This window comes from Hypanus sabinus, chromosome 8, assembly GCF_030144855.1.
Source record: "Hypanus sabinus isolate sHypSab1 chromosome 8, sHypSab1.hap1, whole genome shotgun sequence".
In the NCBI taxonomy this organism is placed as follows: Eukaryota; Metazoa; Chordata; class Chondrichthyes; order Myliobatiformes; family Dasyatidae; genus Hypanus; species Hypanus sabinus.
The window spans coordinates 149,815,790-149,836,846 of NC_082713.1; the positions used below are offsets into that span (position 1 = coordinate 149,815,790).

Below are 21,057 nucleotides of genomic sequence, written 5' to 3' on the forward strand. Positions count from 1 at the left end.
ATGAACAATTGTTGTAGTTCATCCATGCGATCTTTAAATGCTTGCCATTGCATATCCACCGTCAACCCTTGATAAGTATCATTTGCCAGTCTATCTTAGCTAATTCACGTCTCATACCTTCAGTTACCCTTCTTTAAGTTCAGAACCTTTGTTTCTGAATTAACTGTCACTCTCCATCTTAATGAAGAATTCCACCATATTATGGTCACTCTTACCCAAGGGGCCTCGCAAGACAAGATTGCTAACTAACCCTTCCTCATTGCTCAATACCCAATCTAGAATGGCCTGCTCTCCAGTTGGTTCCTCAACATGTTGGTTCAGAAAACCATCCCGCATACATTCCAAGAAATCCTCTGCCTCAGCACCCTTACCAATTTGGTTCACCCAATCTATATGTAGATTGAAGTCACCCATTATAACTACTGTTCCTTTATTGCACGCATTTCTAATTTCCTGTTTAATGCCATCCCCAACCTCACTACTACTGTTAGTGGTTCACTTTTGAGAACCTTACACTATTTCCACATCAATGTGCAAAGAATGTGTTTGCTGCCTTTTTTGTTTATGTAGGAAAAGATGGACCATGTGGTCCTGGTGACACCCAACTTTGGGCACTGCAGTATGTTACAAAGGATGAACAACTCTGATGGGCAGAAGGGTGCAGAGTTGCCCATGCCCCCCCTTTTTGGAGAATCGCAAACTGTTACTATTTTGATGCTGCTAACGAGAGAGTAAGAGAGACAAAAGAAAACAGGCCAGGACATCTATTACTGATACCAGCCTGAGACAGAGTTATGTTTATCCACCATGTTATGACTCTCAAAAGACTTATGGCTGCGGAGAGGACTGTTTACGTGGTACCATCCTGCTCATTAAAATTCCTCAGTGGACAGCCAGAATGGGCTGGTTTAATGGGTTAAGTCATTCAAACCTGATTGACACCTGAGACCTCGTGAGTGGGGATAAAAGTGAGGTCTGGGGAGACACCCCTCAGACACACCAGGAGACACACTAGTGAGCATCAGAAACCCACGAGAAAGTGTGGGGCATCAGAGACCGAACGAAGGATCAGTCAATTTCACTCACAGTGGTTATAGCAAGGCCGGTGGGGGCTTGTGTGTGCGTCCACCCTTGCCTGGGTGACGAGTCCACCACTGAAGAACGGTCTAGCTAAAGGACAGAGGGGTCATACTTGAATGGCCACAACAACACATCGACGGATCAAGATCGTAAAGGAAGGTTTGCAAGACAATAGCTGTCACTGTTTGATCGCCCTCTCTCTCTCCAACAATTACAACACGTCAACCAAAAACTACCTCAGCCTGCATGAACTGAACTGAACTTTATATTTCCATGTGATAATTCATTATCCCCTAGACAACAATAGAGCTTGTTTATCATTATTATTATACCCACACTTTTAGGTTTAGTATTGCTAACGTGTATTATCTGTATATTTGCATTGATATTGATTTGTATATTTTACTAATAAACACTGTTGAAAATAGTACCACCAGACTCCAACGGATACTTCTATCTTTGCTGGTAAGACACCCAGTTATGGGGTACGTAACAAGTACAACATGGATTTCCCAGCATAGCAATGATTTAGGATATCTGCCATAAGTGAATTACTTAATTTTTATTCTTCGAAAACCCTTCAACATTACAGTGACTGAGGTGGTCCCCCAACAGATGAACTGTGATCTCAAGACTTCCATGCACTCTTCTTCACAACTGATGGTCTCCAATGCAAAGTTCCTTCCCCAAATGCATCCGTTTCTCCAGCAGCTGATCTGACTAATCACCTTGATTCATTTGAGTCAAATATCAACTCTCAATAATGTCCTGACCTAACTCAAGTGCCGATACCAAGTCCCCTAATCCCACTCAAACACAGAGCTACTCAAAGACAAAGGAGGGAATCCGTGTTTGCAATTAGAGGACGAGAAGGATATAGAGGGTAGTGAGTGACAGCAGTATGAGACTTGCTAATGCGATGGTGAATTTTGAGATCGTGGTGGTGGTGCCAAGTCTTTTGAAGAGCTTTCTGACAAGTTCTAGAGGCATGATGGATATGTTTTAGGTTTTTTAAAGGGGACTCCTGCATCATTGCTAGCAACAGGCCAAATTTGTTCTTCTGTTCTAGAAGGGAGATCGGGATAATCTAGGAAATATTTGGTGATAGTGGTTAACAGAGAGGATTTTTTGAGAATAGGGATAGTATTTACGTACACATGGAAAGGCACGGCCTGATGAGGGACAGTCAACGTGGAAGGGCAGGTCATGATTTACAAACCTGGAGAGTTTAATTTTAAAAGAGGTGACATATGTAAATTGACACAGGGAAGTGGTAATTCTAAGAAAGAGCATACCATGAGATAAAGCAGTAGCAGTTAGAGCAAGCAACAGACACAAAATGCTGGTGGAACTGGCAGCATCTATAGGAAGAGGCACTGTCGACGTTTCAGGCCGAGACCCTTCGTCGTCCTGCACAAAGGGTCTCGGCCTGAAGCAGCGACAGTGCTTCTTCCTATAGATGCTGCCTGGTCTGCTGTGTTCCACCAGCATTTTGTTTGTATTGCTTGGATTTCCAGCAACTGCAGATTTCCTCGTGTTAGCAGTTAGAGCAAATTTTGTAATCAGGATAGCCAGAGAAATTGTCAAAGCAGGGAAAGGAACATTCAGTTAAACTGCTTTTATTTCAATGCTCAAGGTTTTAACAGGTAAAGCAGGCAACCTCAGAATATGGATTGACCTCTGAGGACTATGACATTAGACCATTAACAAAACACGGCTGAGGCAAAGACAGAGCTGGCATCTCGGACGTTCAAATGCCAGTGGCATGACACATACAAGTAAGTGGGTACGTGCAGCTATGCAGAGATGATTTTCTCAAGTTTTATTCAGTGAAGTAGCATGGGTAGAACTTCGGAACAATGGGAGAGTCACTCCAGTGGGGCTATATTATAGATGCCCCCTCCAAAAATAGTCATTGGAAGCTTCAGGAGATGTGTAGAGAAATTGCCCATAGATTAGGAAAGTGTGGTTAAACTGGAAAGAATGCAGAAAATATTTACAAGCTGTTGCCAAGACACAAAACCATAAGTTATAAAGAGAGGTTGACCCAGATTTGACCAGGCCTTTATTTCTTGGAACCAGGGAGAAAGAGATGTGACCTTATAGAAATGTTTAAAATTATGAAAAGCATGGGTAAGGTGAATGGTAACTGACTTTTCCTTATGATAGGGGGGGGGGGGGTCCAAAACTAAGGGCCATTGATTCAGGGTGAAAGGACACAATTTAAAAAGGGACCTGAGGGGTAACATTCATACAAGTGGTGAGTACATGGAATGAGTTGCCAGAAGTGGTGAGGCAGGCACAATAGTGTCGCTTAAGTACTTGCATAGGTAGATGGAGGAGAGAGGCTTAAAGGAATAAGGGCTGAATGCAAGACATTCAGACTAATGGGGTGGGCATGGACTCACAGGGCCAAAGGAAATGGAAGAGAGTTGAGGTGAGGTCAAATCTAAGAGGAAAATATACAAGTCCACAGTTCCTTGAAAGTGATCATGCAGTTGAATTGCATGGTCACGAAGCTATATGACATAATTGCCTTCATAGGTCATAGCACCTAGTTTGAGCGTCAGGAAGTCACATTACAGCTACATAAAGCTTTGCATTTATGTGTGCATTTCTGGTTTCCTCATTATAGGAAGGATGTGAAAGCTTTGGAAAAGATACAAAAGTTTACCAGGTTGCTCCTTGAATTAAAGAGCATGTAGCTACAAGAAGTTAGACAAATTTGGACTGTTTTCTCTGGAGTGTTGGGTTTGGGTGCTGAGAGCACACCTGACAGAAGATTATACAATTATGAAATGTTGACAGCATGGACATTCAGAAACTTCTCTCCTCCTCCCCCATAGTAAAAATGTCAAATACTGGAGGGCAGAAAAGTTGAGCTGTGGGGGGAGAAGAGATCTTTTTTTTATAAGAAGTACGGTGGTGGGTGCTTGGAACAGGCTTCCAGGGTTAGTGGTGGAGGCAGATACCATAGTGCCATTTAAGCAGCTTTTAGCTGAGGGCACTGGAAGAATGTGGAGGAATAGAGATTTAGTTTAATTTAATAGAGTCCACCGTGGCATTTACACCTGTGCTGTACTGCTCAATGTTCAGATAATTTGAAACTACATTGAAATACTTCCTTAGCATATGCTCCCTGTGCAATTGGTTAAGCAACTGACAAGAATATTTAAAAAAATGAATGTACACCAGCAAAGAGAATAAACCGAAGAAAGAATTGAAACAGATGTGATTGTTTAACTTGCTCATCTGAGTGATGAAATAAAACCAAACTTCAGAAAATAGCTTACCCTCTCTGTGACTGAATACTGATGGGTTTCTGCTGAGAATTTGTAAGTATTCAGTTTCGTTGGCACAATTGTGATGAAGTATTGAAACATCTGATTATCTAAAATACAAAATAAATGCATTTGAAATTTCAGAAAAGCAATCAGAGAGCATTCAAATACAGTGGATTCCAGTTAATTGTGTCAACAGTTAATTAGAGTGGCCACATATTTGGGACAACACAAAGAACAAACTCTACAAGAAAATAGCCAGGATTCCCTTCATTTATTTAGAACATTATGCCACTGTTTTAGGAGACTGTTGTTAAACTTTCTAACTAGCATCAATTGTGTGCACATGTGGCCGTTAAACGCTAACTGTGCTTAGACCAAATAATTTTTAAATAGTAAACAGAAAGTGCACAGCAGATGCCGGGGTCAAGGCAACATGTACAACATGCTGGACAGTGATTGACGAAGGGTCTCGGCCCGAAACGTTAACTGTTCGTTTCTACAGATACTGCCTGACCTGCTGAGTTCCTCCAATATTTAAATAGTATTAGATGCATGTGTTTGTGTTCAAAAAGCAGTGATTTTAGTCAGTGATAGTTGGCACGAAATAAGCAGTAAGACAATTTAGAACTGCTTTGCTCACTGCAGCTTTAAGCATTCAGACTTGGAGATGCCAGAAATGGCCAGGAGTGAAAAATTAAACGATTTCACTATTTCAAATTTGGAACTACTAAGAATTTGAAGGTTTCACCAATCACGTTAAATGTTACAATGAAAATGGAGATTTGGAGGATACAGTCATTGAAAGCATTGTATGAGGTAGTCCATTATCTGCACTGGGTGTCTATGATGATTTTGTTCACTTACAGTCAGTCAAAAAAACATGGCAGTATATACTGAATTAATTCCCCTGTTGCTAAATATTAGGTACTACAGTTTCATAGTACTGTAGTAGTATTGTTAGTGTTCCGGTTTGTTCTACATTTCATTTAAATACATAATTTGTCTTTCTTTAAAATAAGTTTTAACTATTTTCATGTAACCTTGGCTAACTGGAGCAGTCACTTAATTGGGTCAAAATGTACTGGGTCGCATGTATTCCTATTAACTAGAATCCACTGCATTAGGGTTCTCATTACCTTTATACCAATTGTGAACAGTAGGGTCTGGGATGGTGATGAGTTTCAGATTGCTCTGACCAGCTGAAACATACAAGATGAAATTTCCATATAAAGCTGGTATCCAGCAGTCAACCCCTCCATCTGTCACTGCAGAGATGAAGTCATACCTAAATTTTCATTTGTTATTTTGGCCAGCTATTTATCCCTCATGAATTTGACACCTTTGTGCACTCAGTTGGTATAGTGGTCACAAATTTCAGCTACCAAGCTGGTTATTTCATGAGAAACTGTCAGCCTTTACTCCAGTAACTGTTTTAATGTAAAGAACTTCTTGATAAGTTTTCATGAATATGCAAGTCCTGAGCTTCGACATGATTGTATCCTCTGGCATCTCAACTAGTTTCTGTTTTGAGACTAATGTGGAATACATATTTCGGCACTTCAGGATAAACAGGATAAACACACTTCTGCACTTTCTGTTATCAGGAAATTATCTTGCTGCAACTAAACCACAGTGTAATAAATTTGTAAACTAACCATGAATACTATTGTTCACATCTCTATAGTTACAGGTTCAGGCTCCAGCAAATTCAACTATGCCACAAAAGACATACTTAGTGAATTTTAAAAAAATGCTTAAAAATCATATAGAAGATGAATTGCCCTGTAAATACTTCAGTCAAGTGTAGTGTATTGACATCATTTCAACTACATACGTATGTGGCAGTTTAGTACTGTAATTTACTGTAATTGTTATACTTGTGTATCTCTCCCCTTATTTGCCTCCATGTATACATATAAGCCTCAAATTCTGAAATTATTTCTTTTAGAACCCAAGCCCTTTTGTTTCCTTTTTACTATCTTCAACACTCACCTCTTTCATCAAGCTATTGTTCAACCCTCTTACATCTCCTCATAACTGGATTCTTTTTTGATTTTTGCTTCAATGCATCTTGGAAATTTACAAAATGTACCTTGTTATACTGGATGGTTGCATCTCTCACTGTCCCTACTGAAATTGTACTTGTTTCTTCTTTTTTTGAATTTTCATCTACTTCATTAATTCTCATCTGTTATTTCCTTTGGTTATTTTTCTTAAATGGGTAGGAGACAGGAAAGTACAACATATATGTCTGCGTACTGGTTTGTGGTTATGAGGAAAATATAGGATTAGTGCTTCTCCCTTTTGTGCTGTCCTCTTCTGTCTACTAACTTCAATATTGTTTTCTTTTTTATTATTACCTTCCCTCCTAATATCACCTCCTGCTGACATTGCCTGCTCACTCCCTGATATCCTCCACCTTCCTCTCCACAGCTTGTTGTGCTACTGACACCTGCTCCTTCATTTGAGTTGTGGGCAAGTTGCATTATCTCACTGTGAACAAATTGTTATCAAATCAATACAGCTCATGTCACAGAATAGAAAGATTAATAATCAACCTGTAAGATCTCAATGAAATGTCTGACTTGAAGGCATCACATAAAATCAGTGTGAAAGAACAACTGCTGAGTAAGAATTCAAGAGTAAAGGACACACACAGGAATAAAACGAATGGAAGAAATTCTCCACTTGTGTTCCATCTGCAAGAATACAAGAAATGCATAGAAAAGTTTTCTTCATCATTTTACAATGGACAAAATAATAAATTAAACTCACGATCTATGGCAATTTTTTCTGTTCCATCTAGTGGATTGATAATTCCTGGAATTGGTTCTCCAAATGAATAGTGATCTATTCGATGTGAAAAATTGTACACTGAAAACAAATTTTAAAGATTATTATACAACAGTAGTCTTCCATTTTCACGAATATATCAAACAACTCTTCAGAAACTTGTTAGTTTTGCATGTAAACTTCAATCTGTTCTCCTAAAATTGTCCATTTTATAACAACAAAACAGCCAGAATTAAGCTAGTACATTGAAATGCTGGATTTACAGGCATTTCTCATCTTTTTCCTCTCCAAATCTTCCTAAGATACAAATATTCTTTTCAGAAATTGTGGTCAAAATTAAGCACACAAAAATTAATATTCAAATAAAGCAACCTTAATCCCTTGAAGACTTTGTTGTGGAACAGACTATTTGAAGAGTGTCTCCATGTGGTTAAAAACATTGTCTCGGTGAAATTTTATTTTATTGTTTTATTTTACAGATTTATTTTAAATCTTGCGTGCAGTAGAAGGTTATAGGTTAAAAAACTTCTTAGAAACCAGTTAACGGAATGATAATGCTGTGATATATTAAAAGCAACTTTAAATCTAATTTAATTCCACTGATTGATATATATGCCACTTGGATCAGCAAATATTAGGCCTGATTACATTTGATAACTAATATAAGTGGGGTCAGGGATAAAGGTGGGTAATTGACTGCAAGTGCTTTTTAACTGAGGGAGGGGAGAAGAATCAGTCAATTCCCAGACGTGACAGCTATTCATTGATTACTGCTGGAATTACAGAAGTGGATTCTTGCCAATTAAACTGTGATAATCCCTGTGATGACTCAGTTCATGAACAATTCTCACTTTCTAGGCTCTCATATGAAGTAAAGCCACTTTGGTGAGATGCCAGGGAATACCCAGCAGCTGTGAAACAAACAAAAGAAAAATCTGCAGATGCTGGAAATCCAAGCAACACATACCAAATGCTGGATGAACTCAGCAGGCCAGGCAGTATCTATGGAAAAGAGTACAGTCAACGCTTCATCAGGATCGGAGAAAAAAAGATGAGGAGTCAGAGTTGGGGGGGGGGGGGGGGTGGTGGTGATGGTTAGGGAGGAAGAAACACAAGGTAATAGGTGAAACATGGGGGAGGGTTGGTGAAGTAAAGTGCTGGTAGGTTGATTGGCAAAAGAGATACATAGCTGGAGACAGGGGAATCTGATGCGAGAGGACAGAAAGCCATGGAAGCAAGAAAAGGGGGAGGAGCACCAGAGGGAGATAAGGGGCAGGTATTGTTTCAAAGGGGTTTGCATCCAATAAAAAAAATTTGAAGTGTATTATATTTTTGAAATGTTAGAAATGCAATAATAATATATACACAGATAGCAAAGTCATAAAGGCCAAATAATTCATTTTACTGATGTTGCTTGGCCAGAGCTTTCCTAATCTTTTCTGAATGTGTGCAATAGGATTTTAAAAAAAGAGCCATTAAGGTACACAGAATCTCAGAGTAAAGACTTATCCAAAAAGTAGGACATCTGATAGTACAATACTCCCTCAGGATTGCACTGGAATATAAGCATAGATTGCACTTAAGTCCCTGGAGCAGGACTTAAACAACCTTCTAACTCAGAGATAAATGCCATTAACTGAGCCATAGCTGAAAAGGTACACAGAAGTTCCCATTAGTTAGCAGTCCACATTTTATAATGATTTCAATGACTATCATGTATTTAATATAAAACACAGCATCTTTCTTTATTAATCAACCTATAATAATATTGGACAAGAATTCATCAACACTTACCATCATGACTAACAAGAGCTGCCATATGTGCATGACCTCTTGGGTGAGGGATTGCCCTAAAAATGCAGAGAATTTATCCATTGGAAATTAATATGCAAGAATTTTTGTCAACTGGATACAGTCCCAAAGAATCCAGTAATCCTGTATTTTTAATAGTGAACTGTTGAAAAAGTCACAACGTATTAATAGTTATCAATAAAGCCATCATTCAATATAATCTGATGCTTATTTCCCCATGCAGACCATAAACTTCAGCTTACCGAGAAGAGGTAAGACTTCAATTAAAACATGAGTGCAGGGTAGCAAAGAAGAGGCCAGCTTGTGAGTAGTGGCAGGTCAAAGAGAGAATCTGGTTAACAATATTAAAATTACTGCTAATTTCCCTAGTCCTACTCCAAGTAGAGAAATCCTGAACACTTTGTAGAAAATATTAGGACAGGTCTGGAAAACAAAATCACAAGAAAAAAGAGAAATGTATTTCCATGGTCTTGTAAGAGCTATGATGTTGGTAAAGAAAGGTCCAAAGTTCTGCAAAATGAATTTAAGTCTGGGAAACAGGCTTTAGATCAGATTTTTAGAGGTATTCTCCAGCACAGAAAATGGTAAAATGAAATAAGAAACATGTATTGGTAAGAATGTGATATCTGAAAAGGATTTTTGGATGTGGTCATATGATTTAGCATAGATAATAAGAACTATTCTGCACAGACCATTTAAAATAGAACTGGCAAATATGAAATGAACATCAATTGATCGTTCAAGGATTCTGGCAAGGTTCCAAAAGATTGGAAAATTGCAAATGTCACTTCACTCTTCAAGAAGGGAGAGAAGCAGAAGAGAGATTTATAGGCCAGGTAATCTGAACTCAATGGTTGGGAAGATTTTGGAGTCGATTGTTAAGGATATGGTTTTGGGGTGCTTGGGGGCACATGATAAAACAGGCCAAAGTCAGCATGGTTTCCTTGTGGGAAAATCTAGCCTGATAGATCTGTTAGAATTCTCTGAAGAAATAACAAGCAGGATAGATAAAGGAGAATCAGTGGATGTTATGTATAGATTTTCAGTAGGCCGCTGACAATTTGCTGCACATGAGGCTGCTTAACTAAGAGCCCCATGGTATTAGGAAAAAAAACATACTGCATGTATAAAGTATTGGCTGATTGGCAGGAGGTACAGTGGGAATAAAGGGAGACTTTTCTAGTTGGCTGCCAGTGACCAATGGTGTTTCAAAGTGTTGGATCTGCTTTTTACATTATATGACAATGATTTGGGTGAAGGAACTGATGGCTTTGTGGCCAAATTTGCGGACAATACAAAGATAGGCGGATGGGCAGGTAGTGTTGAGCAAGTAGAAAGGCTACAGAAGGACTTAAACAGATAAAGGTGAATAGGCAAAGAAGAGGCAGATGGAACACAATATTGGGAAGTGTACAGTCATGCACTTTATCAGAAGAAATAGAAGCATAACTATTTTCTCAATGGAAAGAAAATTCAAAAATCTGAGGTGCAAAGAGACTTGGGAGTCCTCATTCAGGATTCCCTAAAGGTTAATTTACAGGTTGAGTCAGTGGTGAGGAAGGTAAATGCAATGTTAGCATTCATTTTGAGAGGTTTAGAATATAATAGCAAGGAGGTAATGCTAACACTTTATAAGGCCCTAATGAGGACTCATTTGGAGTATTGTGAGCAGTTTTGGGCCCCTTTCTAAGAAAGGATGTGCTGACATTGGCGAAGGTTTAAAGGAGGTTCATGAAAATGATTCCAGGATTGAAAGGCTTATCATATGATTAGAGCATATAGCTCTGGACCTGTACACAATAGAATTCAAAAGAATGGGGTGGGGGGGCGGGGGGAAGAAAAAAAATCACTTTGAAACCTATCAAGTGTTGAATGGCCTTGTTAGAATAGAATTGGAGAGGTTGTTTCCTACAGAGGGGTGGGGGGGGGGGGGGGGGGTCTAAGGCCAGAGGACAGAGTTTCAAAATGGAGGGATGTCCATTTAGAACAGATGAGGAGGAATTACTTTTGCCAGAGAATGGAGAGTCTGTGGAATTTGTTGCTATAGCCGGCTGTAGGAGTCAAATCTTTGAGTATATTTAAGGTAGAAGTTGATAGATTCTTGATTACTCAGGGCATGAAGAAATACAGGGAGAAGGCAGGAGTTTGGGGCTGAGGGAAATGGATCAGCTATGATGTAATGGTGGAGCAGACTCAATAGGCCAAATGGCCTAATTCTGCTCCTATACTTTATGATCTTATGGAATCAACTAATAGAGAAAAAAAACATTTGGCATAATATTGATGTAGCAAGTCAATAAATCAGGAGATTAAGGAAAAATGAATTAATATCAAGCTCATTTACTAAAACACAATAAACTGAAGAATATGTATAATAGATTAAATGAACAAGGGATCATCTTAATGTAGAAAGTAATAGTTACTTTGCTAATGAGCCAAATATTAGAGAGAAGCAAATCTTAGTTACCCAAGAGTAGGCTCATGACGCAGGGAAGAAATTTTCCTTTTAATTGTCAGGTAAAAGAAAAGCAAACATCAATATCTGATGGGATATATCCCAAGATCATGAGAGAGAAATGGTAGGAAATTATCTGAGTACTATAAATTAATGTGCATGATTCCACACATGTTATTCCACACACTGCTCCTCCTCACCATCACCTCTTTAGATGCTTCCGTCACATTCAAACAGCTAAATACTTATCTTACATCGAATACTGGATGAGCAGAAATAACAAGAATAAACTGGCTGTAGCAATTGCCTTCAATCCTGGTATCAATAATCTTTTGTGATACCTTATCATGTACCTCTGCAAATCCTTAAAACACCAAGCCTACCAGTTCCCCTTTGTTCATTATGCTTTATCATTTGGGATTGGTGAACTTAAGTATTTATTTTAAATAAATATTTTAATTATTAAAATTTAATGGTTATGTCATTTTACCTTAGTGGGTTTTTGAATGCTTCTGAAAAAACATTGGCAGGTTTGTCAACAAGTAAAGCTTTGTAATACTTTTGTCAACTTTCTCAGCAGCTTTGTAGGTATGGTGAATGCTGGACCGAGTGACATTTAAGGCCACAATCTGCTCCAATAAATTTCAAAAGCATATTGTTTCTGTATACCTACAGTAAACAGATGATGGTGGTGGTGTATGACTGGTGACCCCCCCCCCCCCCCCGCCCAACCCACCAGGAACTTCTGAATCAATTTATGTGGAAAAGTCTCCTAGTGCCTTATTGATAATTCATTGTGCATAAAAATGGAGAAAGATTACTTTCACTTTGGTTAAAATTCCCCACAGATGTATGCAGTGGTAAAGGTATAGGCTATTCAATCCTTTTAAGTTATTCGACTAATCAATGAGATCATGGCTGATCTTTATGTTAACCTTCAACATATGCCCTTTATTACCTTTGCTTTAAAGAAACACAAGCTAGAAAGCCACTTGCAGATGTAATACCAAAATCCTACCACACCAGGAGAATTATGTTCCCAAAAATTCTAGCCCCGATTTTTCATGTCATATACTCTTCAGCTGTACTTCCCTAATCTTTCCATCCTTGACATCCCTCACAATTTCAACAAAGCTCATCATAAACTTGAAGTCTTTCAAGAACACTTTAGCACAAATAATTATTTTTCTATCTCTATCAATATCACTTTCGAACTTATCCTGTTTATTACCATTCCATTTTGCCTTATAGTATAGTCATCACTTCATCTATCCTGCATTCCACTGCATATTTGCTTCTTAACATTTGTTCTTTTTTCTCTTATCCCGTACAATGCATCTGAAAAACTGTTTAACTTATTTTTAGTTCCAATGACAGACCATTGACCAGAAACATTCTGTCTTCCTTACCAAAGAAGTGGCTAATCTTGTTTAATCTTCCGAGTGGCTTGTGTTTTTAGATAAGTTAATACATCATTCCTTAGTGCTGGATTTCTTTTTAATTAATTCAAACATCAAAAAAAATTATTGGGATCTCAGGCATGCCCAGTTTAATGTAAATTGTCTTAGTAGCTGCTTGAAGTCAATCAAATATGATTATGATTTAAAAACAAATGAATAGTAAATGGGAGCAATCTAAGATCACCTGGCTTCATGTTTGAGTAGTCAGTCATAGCACAGAAACAGACCCTTCAGTCCATCTAGTCCATGATGAACCATTAATCTGCCTAGTCCCACCGACCTGCACCCAGATCATAGCCCTCCATGGCCCTCTCATATATGTATCTATCCAACTTTCTCTTAAAAGTTGAAATCAAATCCACATCCACCACTTCCACTGGTAGCTCGTTTAACACTCTCACCAGCCTTTGAGTGAATAAGTTACCCCTCATGTTCCTCTTAAACATTTCACCTTTCATCCTTAAACCATGACCCCTAGTTCTAGTCCCACCCAATCCCAGTGGAAAAAGCCTGCTGATATTCACAATATCCATGTCCCTATGTATACCACTACCAAATCTTCCCTCTTCATCCTATGTTCTAGGGAATAAGTCCTAACCTATACACAGTATGTGCGCTTGCAACACTGTGTGTCAGACAGAGTGGTCAGCAGCACTGGGGCTCCACAGGGGACTGTCGTGTCTCCCTTTCTCTTCACCATCTACGCCTCAGACTTCAGCTATAACAGAGTCTTGCCATCTTCAGAAGTTTTCTGATGACTCTGCCATAGTTGGATGCATCAACAAGGGAGATGAGGCGGAGTACAGGGCAACGGTGGGAAACTTTGTTATATGGTGTGAGCAGAATCATCTGCAGCTTAATGTGAAAAAGACTAAGGAGCTGGTGGTGGACCTAAGGAGGGCTAAGGCACCAGTGATCCCTGTTTCCATCCAAGGGGTCAGTGTGGACATGGTGGAGGATTACAAATATCTGGGAATACGAATGGACAATAAACTGGACTGGTCAAAGAACACTGAGGCTGTCTACAAGGAGGGTCAGAGCCATCTCTACTTCCTGAGGAGACTGAGGTCCTTTAACATCTGCCAGACGATGCTGAGCAGACACCAATAGAATCAACAAACTCATTCATAAGGCCAGTGATGTTGTTGGGGTGGAACTGAACTCTCTGACTGTGGTGTCTGAAAAGAGGATGCTGTCGAAGTTGCATGCCATCTTGGACAATGTCTCCCAACCACTCCATAATGTACTGGTTAGGCACAGGAGTACATTCAGCCAGAGACTCATTCCACCGAGATGTAACACTGAGCGTCATAGGAAGTCATTCCTACCCATGGCCATCAAACTTTACAACTCTTCCCTCGGAATGCCAGACACCCTGTGCCAATAGGCTGGTCCAGGACTTATTTCCACTGCATGATTAACTTATTATTTAATTATTTATGGTTTTATATTGCTATATTTCTTCACTATTCTTGGTTGGTGCGGCTGTAACAAAACCCAATTTCCCTCGGGATCAATAAAGTATGTCTGTCTGTCTTTCCCTACATCTCAGGTCCTTAAGTCTTGGCAATGTCTTTGTAAATGTTCTCTGCACTCTTTCAATCTTATTGACATCTTTCTTGTAGGTAGGTGACCATAGCTGCACACAATATTCCAAATTGGGCCTCAGCAACATCTTATACAACTTCAACATAAGATCTCGTCAGGAAACACTGTCAGACCCTTAGGACTTGTCCATCCTAATTTGCCTCAAGACAGCAAACACCTCCTCCTCTGTAATCGGTATATGGTCACCGCTATTTTCCTCACTTCTGTAGACTCTGTCTCCCAGGTAAATACAGATGCACAAAGTCTACACGAGATATCCCCCATCTCTTTCAGCTCCATGCATAGATAATTTTCAAGACCAATTTTGTCTCTTGCTATCCTTTGCTCTTCATATATCTGTAAAAGCCCCTGGGATTCTCCTTCACCTTATCCACCAGAGCAACCTCATGCCTTCTTTAATCCTCCTGATTTCCTTGTGTTCTCTTGCACTTTGTCAAGTACCTCATTTGTTCCATTCTGCCTATACCTGCTATGCAGCTCCTTCTTTCTTAACCAAGATCTCAATATCTCTCAAAAACCAAGGCTCCCAAAACCTGCTATCCTTGCCTTTTATTCTGACAGGAATATACAAACTCTATACTCTCAAAATGTCACCTCTGAAGGCCTCCCACTTACCAAGCATGTGAACATCAACCTGAGGACCAGACCCACGCTTTTCCAAAATTACGCTGAAACTAATGACATTATGATCACTAGATGCAGTGTTCCCCTACACAAACTTCCGTCATCTGCCCTGTCTCATTCCCTAATAGTGCAATACAAGACCTCCTCTCTCTAGTTGGGACCTTTATCTATTGATTAAGAAACTTTTCCTAAACACATCTAACAAACTCAATGCCATCTCACCTTTTTAATCGAATGGCAGTCCCAGTCAGTATGTGGAAAGTTAAAATCACTTATCACAATCTTTTGTATTTTTGCAACAGCCTGCAATTTCTCTACAAATTTCCCCTGTAGATCCTGCGGACTGTTGCATGATTTATTATATATTCCCATTAACATAGTCATCTCTTTCTTATTCTATAGTTTTGCCATATGGCCTCTAACTGAGCAACGCTGTGACATTTGCCCTAACTAGTAATGCCCCTTTATTCCCTCCCGCTCTACCAAGTTTAAAACACCAGAACCTTGAAAATTTGAGCTCCCAATTCTGCCCCTCCTGCAACCAAGTCTCACAAATGGTCATAACTGAATATGCTGATCCATGCCTCAACATCATCTGCCTTCTCTATAATAGTTCCTACATTGAAATACACAACTCAGAACGTTAATCCTAACATGCTCAATTCTCAATTCCTGACTTTGAATACAGACCTAACATTTTTTTTTTGCAGAAAAATATCCTAAATACACTCAAGAAATTTGCTATTATTAGATTTGAACAAATCTTACTCTAATCTACTTTGGTTAAAAATCTGTAATAAAAGCATTTATACAAGTGTCTATATTTTGCAATAATAATTACTCCACTTCACAGATCCTACTTCTTAGCTATATGCTCAGGATTGAGAATCACCACCACTGCAGCCAATTTGCACAAAGCTATTATCCATGCTATAAAAAGGTAATTAACAGATCAACTATTTTATTCCTTTATCAAAGTATTTTCTTTAAGGAAAATATTACCTGAACTTCTTCTCTCAGAAATCTGTTCTCAGGAAGTCTCAGACCTGAAACTTAGTTTCTTTACGTAGATGGTATTTGACAAGCTGAGCTTTTTCAACATTTTCTGTTTTTATTTTTTTATATCTTTTAATCTATTTAGTAGCTCCTGCATAGTTGTTATGCAATATATACACCAACTCTGTGCATTTGAAAATGTTTTAGTTGAATGATCCATATAAATCTCTTGTAAACTTTAATTACAAAATACCTGATGGACCATTCTTTCCCAGCTTTGCCATACCAATAAAGTATTAAAGCAACAATCAATTTTACCAGCAAGTTGTTTATAATCTTGCCTCTTGAAACTCAAAGTATTAGTACCTTTAACTATCTACGACCAAGTTGGACAATTGATCACAGAATGAAGTGAATAGGGAGAGAAGTGAGTACATATATGTCTTCTGAACAATCTCTTTGAACTTGTCCTACCAACGTTTGCATACCACATACAGCACAAGAATGATGGCAGAGAATGCCTCACACTATAATGTTCATAAAAAATTCTAAATTTAAATACCAATGGAAACTAATTAGTCATTTGCTTCAGAAAGGAAGAGTTAATAATATATTAAAGATGCACGTACTTGCCCACAGTTATGTGGAAATTTCCTGCTACTTTGTTGACATACAAATGTCCATGTATTCTACAGGCATCATGTGGATAAGATAATTTGTCTTCCCTGCAAATATTAAAAATAATTTTCTTTGTAGTTACTAAATTTACTATAGTCACAACCAACCAATATTTACAAATACTAATGAACACCGAAGAGCTGAACACAATGATTTCAAAACTAATCAGTGCTCAGAAATATTAAGATTACTGATTGTGAAAAATGGAAACATTGCATTATTTTTACACATAGAAGTGCAGACACCTCAGTCTGTAATCTTGTCAAGCCTAAAGTTGAAACTGGAGAAGGTCAAGTTTCATTTATCTACTACTTATATCCCCTATTTATCTACCAAGCATCCAAAATCATACTGACATATTAGACAGACATTTTATTGATACCAAAAGAAATTAGTGTCATAGTAGCATTACAAGTGCACAGATATACAAATATTAGAGAGGAAAGAATCCATATTAATCAGTTATGATAATCTATTAAACTAAACAATTTCTCTTCCTATAGAATGCACAATTCAATTCGGATTCTATATGTAACATCATGAACATTTTTGAGAATAACATGAAATTCTTGACATTTATATACATACTCTACAAAAATAAATTGAATATTGAACAAAGAAACCTTTTATTAAATTAATAAAGTAGTTTACTCTTTATTATATGGTGCAATTTAATACTTAATAATTCAAAGGTATTTATTTGTGATTTGTGCAATCTCACAACTTAAAAATTGTACCATATATAATCATGGAGAAAGCAAAAGATCGAAACATGAATGTGGTGTAGTTAGCATGGATACATCATCACCAGAACTAACTTACAAGTTACTTTGTCCTTCAGATTGAGAATAATTGAATGTCTCAAATCACTCTGCAACATTAATTCTGAAAACTGGAGGTTACAAATTATTCCTCATTGGTCAGCACTGCATATCTTTTCTCATTATAAAACAAATATATAAAAGTGTTTAACCAGGAAGATCCCAGAACTACTTTCCGCCTTTATGGCCTCTTTAGGCTGATATTCCACAAATTAGACATCTCAGTGAAGTATGAACCTATGTGCAGTCAAGTTATTCTATATCCAACAGCATTTGCAGATGCTTGATTTAACTTTTTTCACAAAATGTTATAAACATAATTAAAATTAAATTAGATCACTTGAGTGCTATGTAAATGGGTATATCATTCTTTTGGCAAGTGTTTAATGTCCGAACCGACTGTGACACAACAGGTGCATAATCTATACTGGGAATTCCAACACTGCATGTACAGGAGTGAGTAATCCGGACATCAGTAATCAAGACTGAATTGACTACAATATTTGGGGCAAAGGTGTGAGCAATATTTTCCTGGGTCATCTCGTGCTCTTACAACATTCCAATGAAAGCATTGGAGCACCAGGAGCAACACTTCATATTCCATCTAGGTAGCCTGCAACCAGATGGAATGATCATCGATTTCTCCTTCAGATATTCCCCCCTCCTTCCATTCCCCACATTTTCCCAGCCACTGAAGTTAGGCTAACCAGCCCACAATTTATTTTTTTTCCTGCCTCCTTAAGTTCTTAAAGAGTGGAGTGATTTTGCAATTTTCCAGTCATTTGGAACCATTCTAAAATCTTGTCATATCCATCACAATCTATCTGCTTATTGAAATCCCCCATGACTATTCTAACATTGCCTTTTTTTACATGAGTTTTTTTATGTCCCATTGTAATTTGTACTTCAAATCCTGGCTACTACTTGGAGGCCTGCATTTAATTCCCATCACTGCAGTTTCTTAACTCTGCCCATAAGGATTCTAATCCTTATCATCTAATCCTACGTCACCTTTCTAAGGATTTGATTTGATTCTTTTACCAAGCGCCACCACACCGCTCTGCATACTTGCCTGTCCTTTTGATACAATGTGTATTCTTGGATGCTAAGCTCCCAACAATGATCAGCCACGACTCAGTGACGACCACAACATCATACCTGCTGATCTCTAACTGTGCGACACGATCATCTAATTCTATATACGATACACATTCAAATACAACACCTACAGTCCTGTATTCATTATCCTTTTCCAATTATGCTCCCACGTTACACATCAACTCATCCCACTGACTGCAATTTTGCCCTATCATCTGCCTGCCTCTCAGTCTCACTACACACTATGTCTACTTGTATACCAACTGACCCATCCTCAGCCCGATCACTCTGGTTCCCACCCTGCTGCTAAATTAGTTTAAACCTTCCCAAACAGTACTAGCAAATGTGCCTACAAAGATATTGGTCCCTGTTGGGTTCAGGTGTACCTAGTCCTTTTTGTATAGGTCAATTTTCCAAGAAGAGATCCTAATGATCCTGAAAGCTGTAACCCTGCCCCCGGCACAGAGAGCAATCCAGAAATTACTACCCTGAAGGTCCTGTTTTTCAGTTTTCTAATTCCCTATATTCTAGCTTCAGAACCTTCTGCCTTTTCCTACCCATGTTGTTGGTACCAATATGTACATGACTTCTGGCTGCTCACCTCACTCCATTAGAATGATATGGACCCAAACCGAGACATTTCTGAGCATGGCACCTGGGAGGCAACAAACCCCCAGGGTGTCTTTCATGTCCACAAAGTCTCCTATATGCTCCTCTGATTATGGAATTCCCTATCACAATTGCACTTCTCTTCTTCCCATCCACCCCGCTTCTGAGCAACAGAGCCGGATTCAGCACCAGAGACCAGACCGCTGTGGCTTTCCTCTGCTAGGTCACCCCCACCCCCCACCATAGTAACCAAAGCTGTATACCCATTATTGAGGGGAACAGAGGTACTCTGCACTGGTAGCCTAACTCCTTTCCCCCTGTCTGACAGTCACCAATTACCTGGGTCCTACACCTTGGGTATAACTACCTCCTTGTATGAACTGTTCATCTCCCTTAGCCTCCTGAATGATCCAGATTTCATCCAGTTCTAACTCCAATTATTAAGATGGTCTCAAAGAAACTGCAGCTGGATGTACTTTGTGCAAATATGGTAGTCATGAAGGCAAGGTCACATCACGCAAGAGGAGCATCCCACTATCCTGCCTCTCATTCCCAAAGGCAGGATAGTGCCAGTGGGAATGCAAGGAGCAAGAAAGAAAAATTAAACAAAAAAAAAACGACCTACAGCTTTTGCCTCTCTTCTCTGAAGCCTCTATGAGCCAAAGCCTGAGCACCCCACTTAATCAGTAATTGATATATTCTAGAACAAACTTTGTTAAGTTTCAACAATCAAATTTAGCTGGATTATTTACCTTGGTGGTAATGCAGTTGGGGAGCCTCTAAAAGCACTTTTGAATAAAAGGTCTTGAAGAGAGTGTTCTTCTTGCACTTTTTTGCGAATCTTTTGAAGTGTTCTTAAAAAGGAAACATCAAATTATTTGAGCCACTACTATTTCTGTATTCTAATTAAAACATCAGCATGCTACTTATGTAATATAACCAATTAATTTTAACAGTAATAAATCTAATGAACCTGCAGGTTTTCATTTCGATGACCAAATTGAAACGGCAAGTCAAAAAAAGCTCTGCATGATAGACAAAAATAAACAAATTGTTTGGTTGTGACATTTCCCTACTGGCGAACTGTTAATCTGCTTTCCCTAGAATAAAATAACATGGCTATGGATGTTGCCTCCTCTTGCAAATTCTCTCAATAATTCATTCAGTTATATTCTACCACTGAAAGAATGTAAGAAGATATAGACCAATGACTTCCTCCAAGATATTGTCAAGTAGGCTAGGGAACATAAGGCATTGATAAACGGAACATGAACATTTTATGCCCTTAAACAACCTTCACAAAGCTTGCACCCTAATTGAAGGCAAATTGTGGAAGGAATTGAAGCTTGTTAGGAGAATTGTGTTTATTTTGCTGCATTCGGCAAACAGACAAGCAATTCTACATTTCAGATTTTGAATTATTAAACATGAACAGTCACGGCAATATTTGTGACAAAGCAGTTGGCAGATGCTTTGTATTATTAAGTGATATTTAAAAAACAATTTAAAATCTGTTTCTTACCTTTGCCACATTTTCTGATGAGAAGATAATTCAAACACAGTCTGTGATATAAAAGAAATGCAAGTCAATTACATACAAAACCCAACTTACAAATGAAAATTCTTAGTGATTAGATTGTCAGGCTGCACGTAAGTACAATGAACAAGATGTATCACAAAGTAATTGCTGAAATATTTAGGCCCACAGAAAGAGACCTCATTTTAATGGGCTATTAACC

At 38.5% G+C, this 21,057-nt stretch overlaps 1 protein-coding gene across 1 annotated transcript in view; it reads right to left on the reverse strand.

The window, feature by feature from the left end:
* ergic2 (ERGIC and golgi 2) overlaps window positions 1-21,057 on the reverse strand; it is a 56,818-nt gene that overhangs the window by 20,264 nt on the left and 15,497 nt on the right. The window contains exons 6-11 of the mRNA XM_059978239.1: window positions 20,841-20,881; window positions 20,071-20,172; window positions 16,742-16,837; window positions 8,952-9,007; window positions 7,140-7,238; window positions 4,374-4,471 (exon numbers count right to left, since the gene is read on the reverse strand). Coding sequence (XP_059834222.1) covers window positions 4,374-4,471; window positions 7,140-7,238; window positions 8,952-9,007; window positions 16,742-16,837; window positions 20,071-20,172; window positions 20,841-20,881 — 492 coding nt within the window. The remainder of the gene's footprint in view (window positions 1-4,373; window positions 4,472-7,139; window positions 7,239-8,951; window positions 9,008-16,741; window positions 16,838-20,070; window positions 20,173-20,840; window positions 20,882-21,057) is intronic.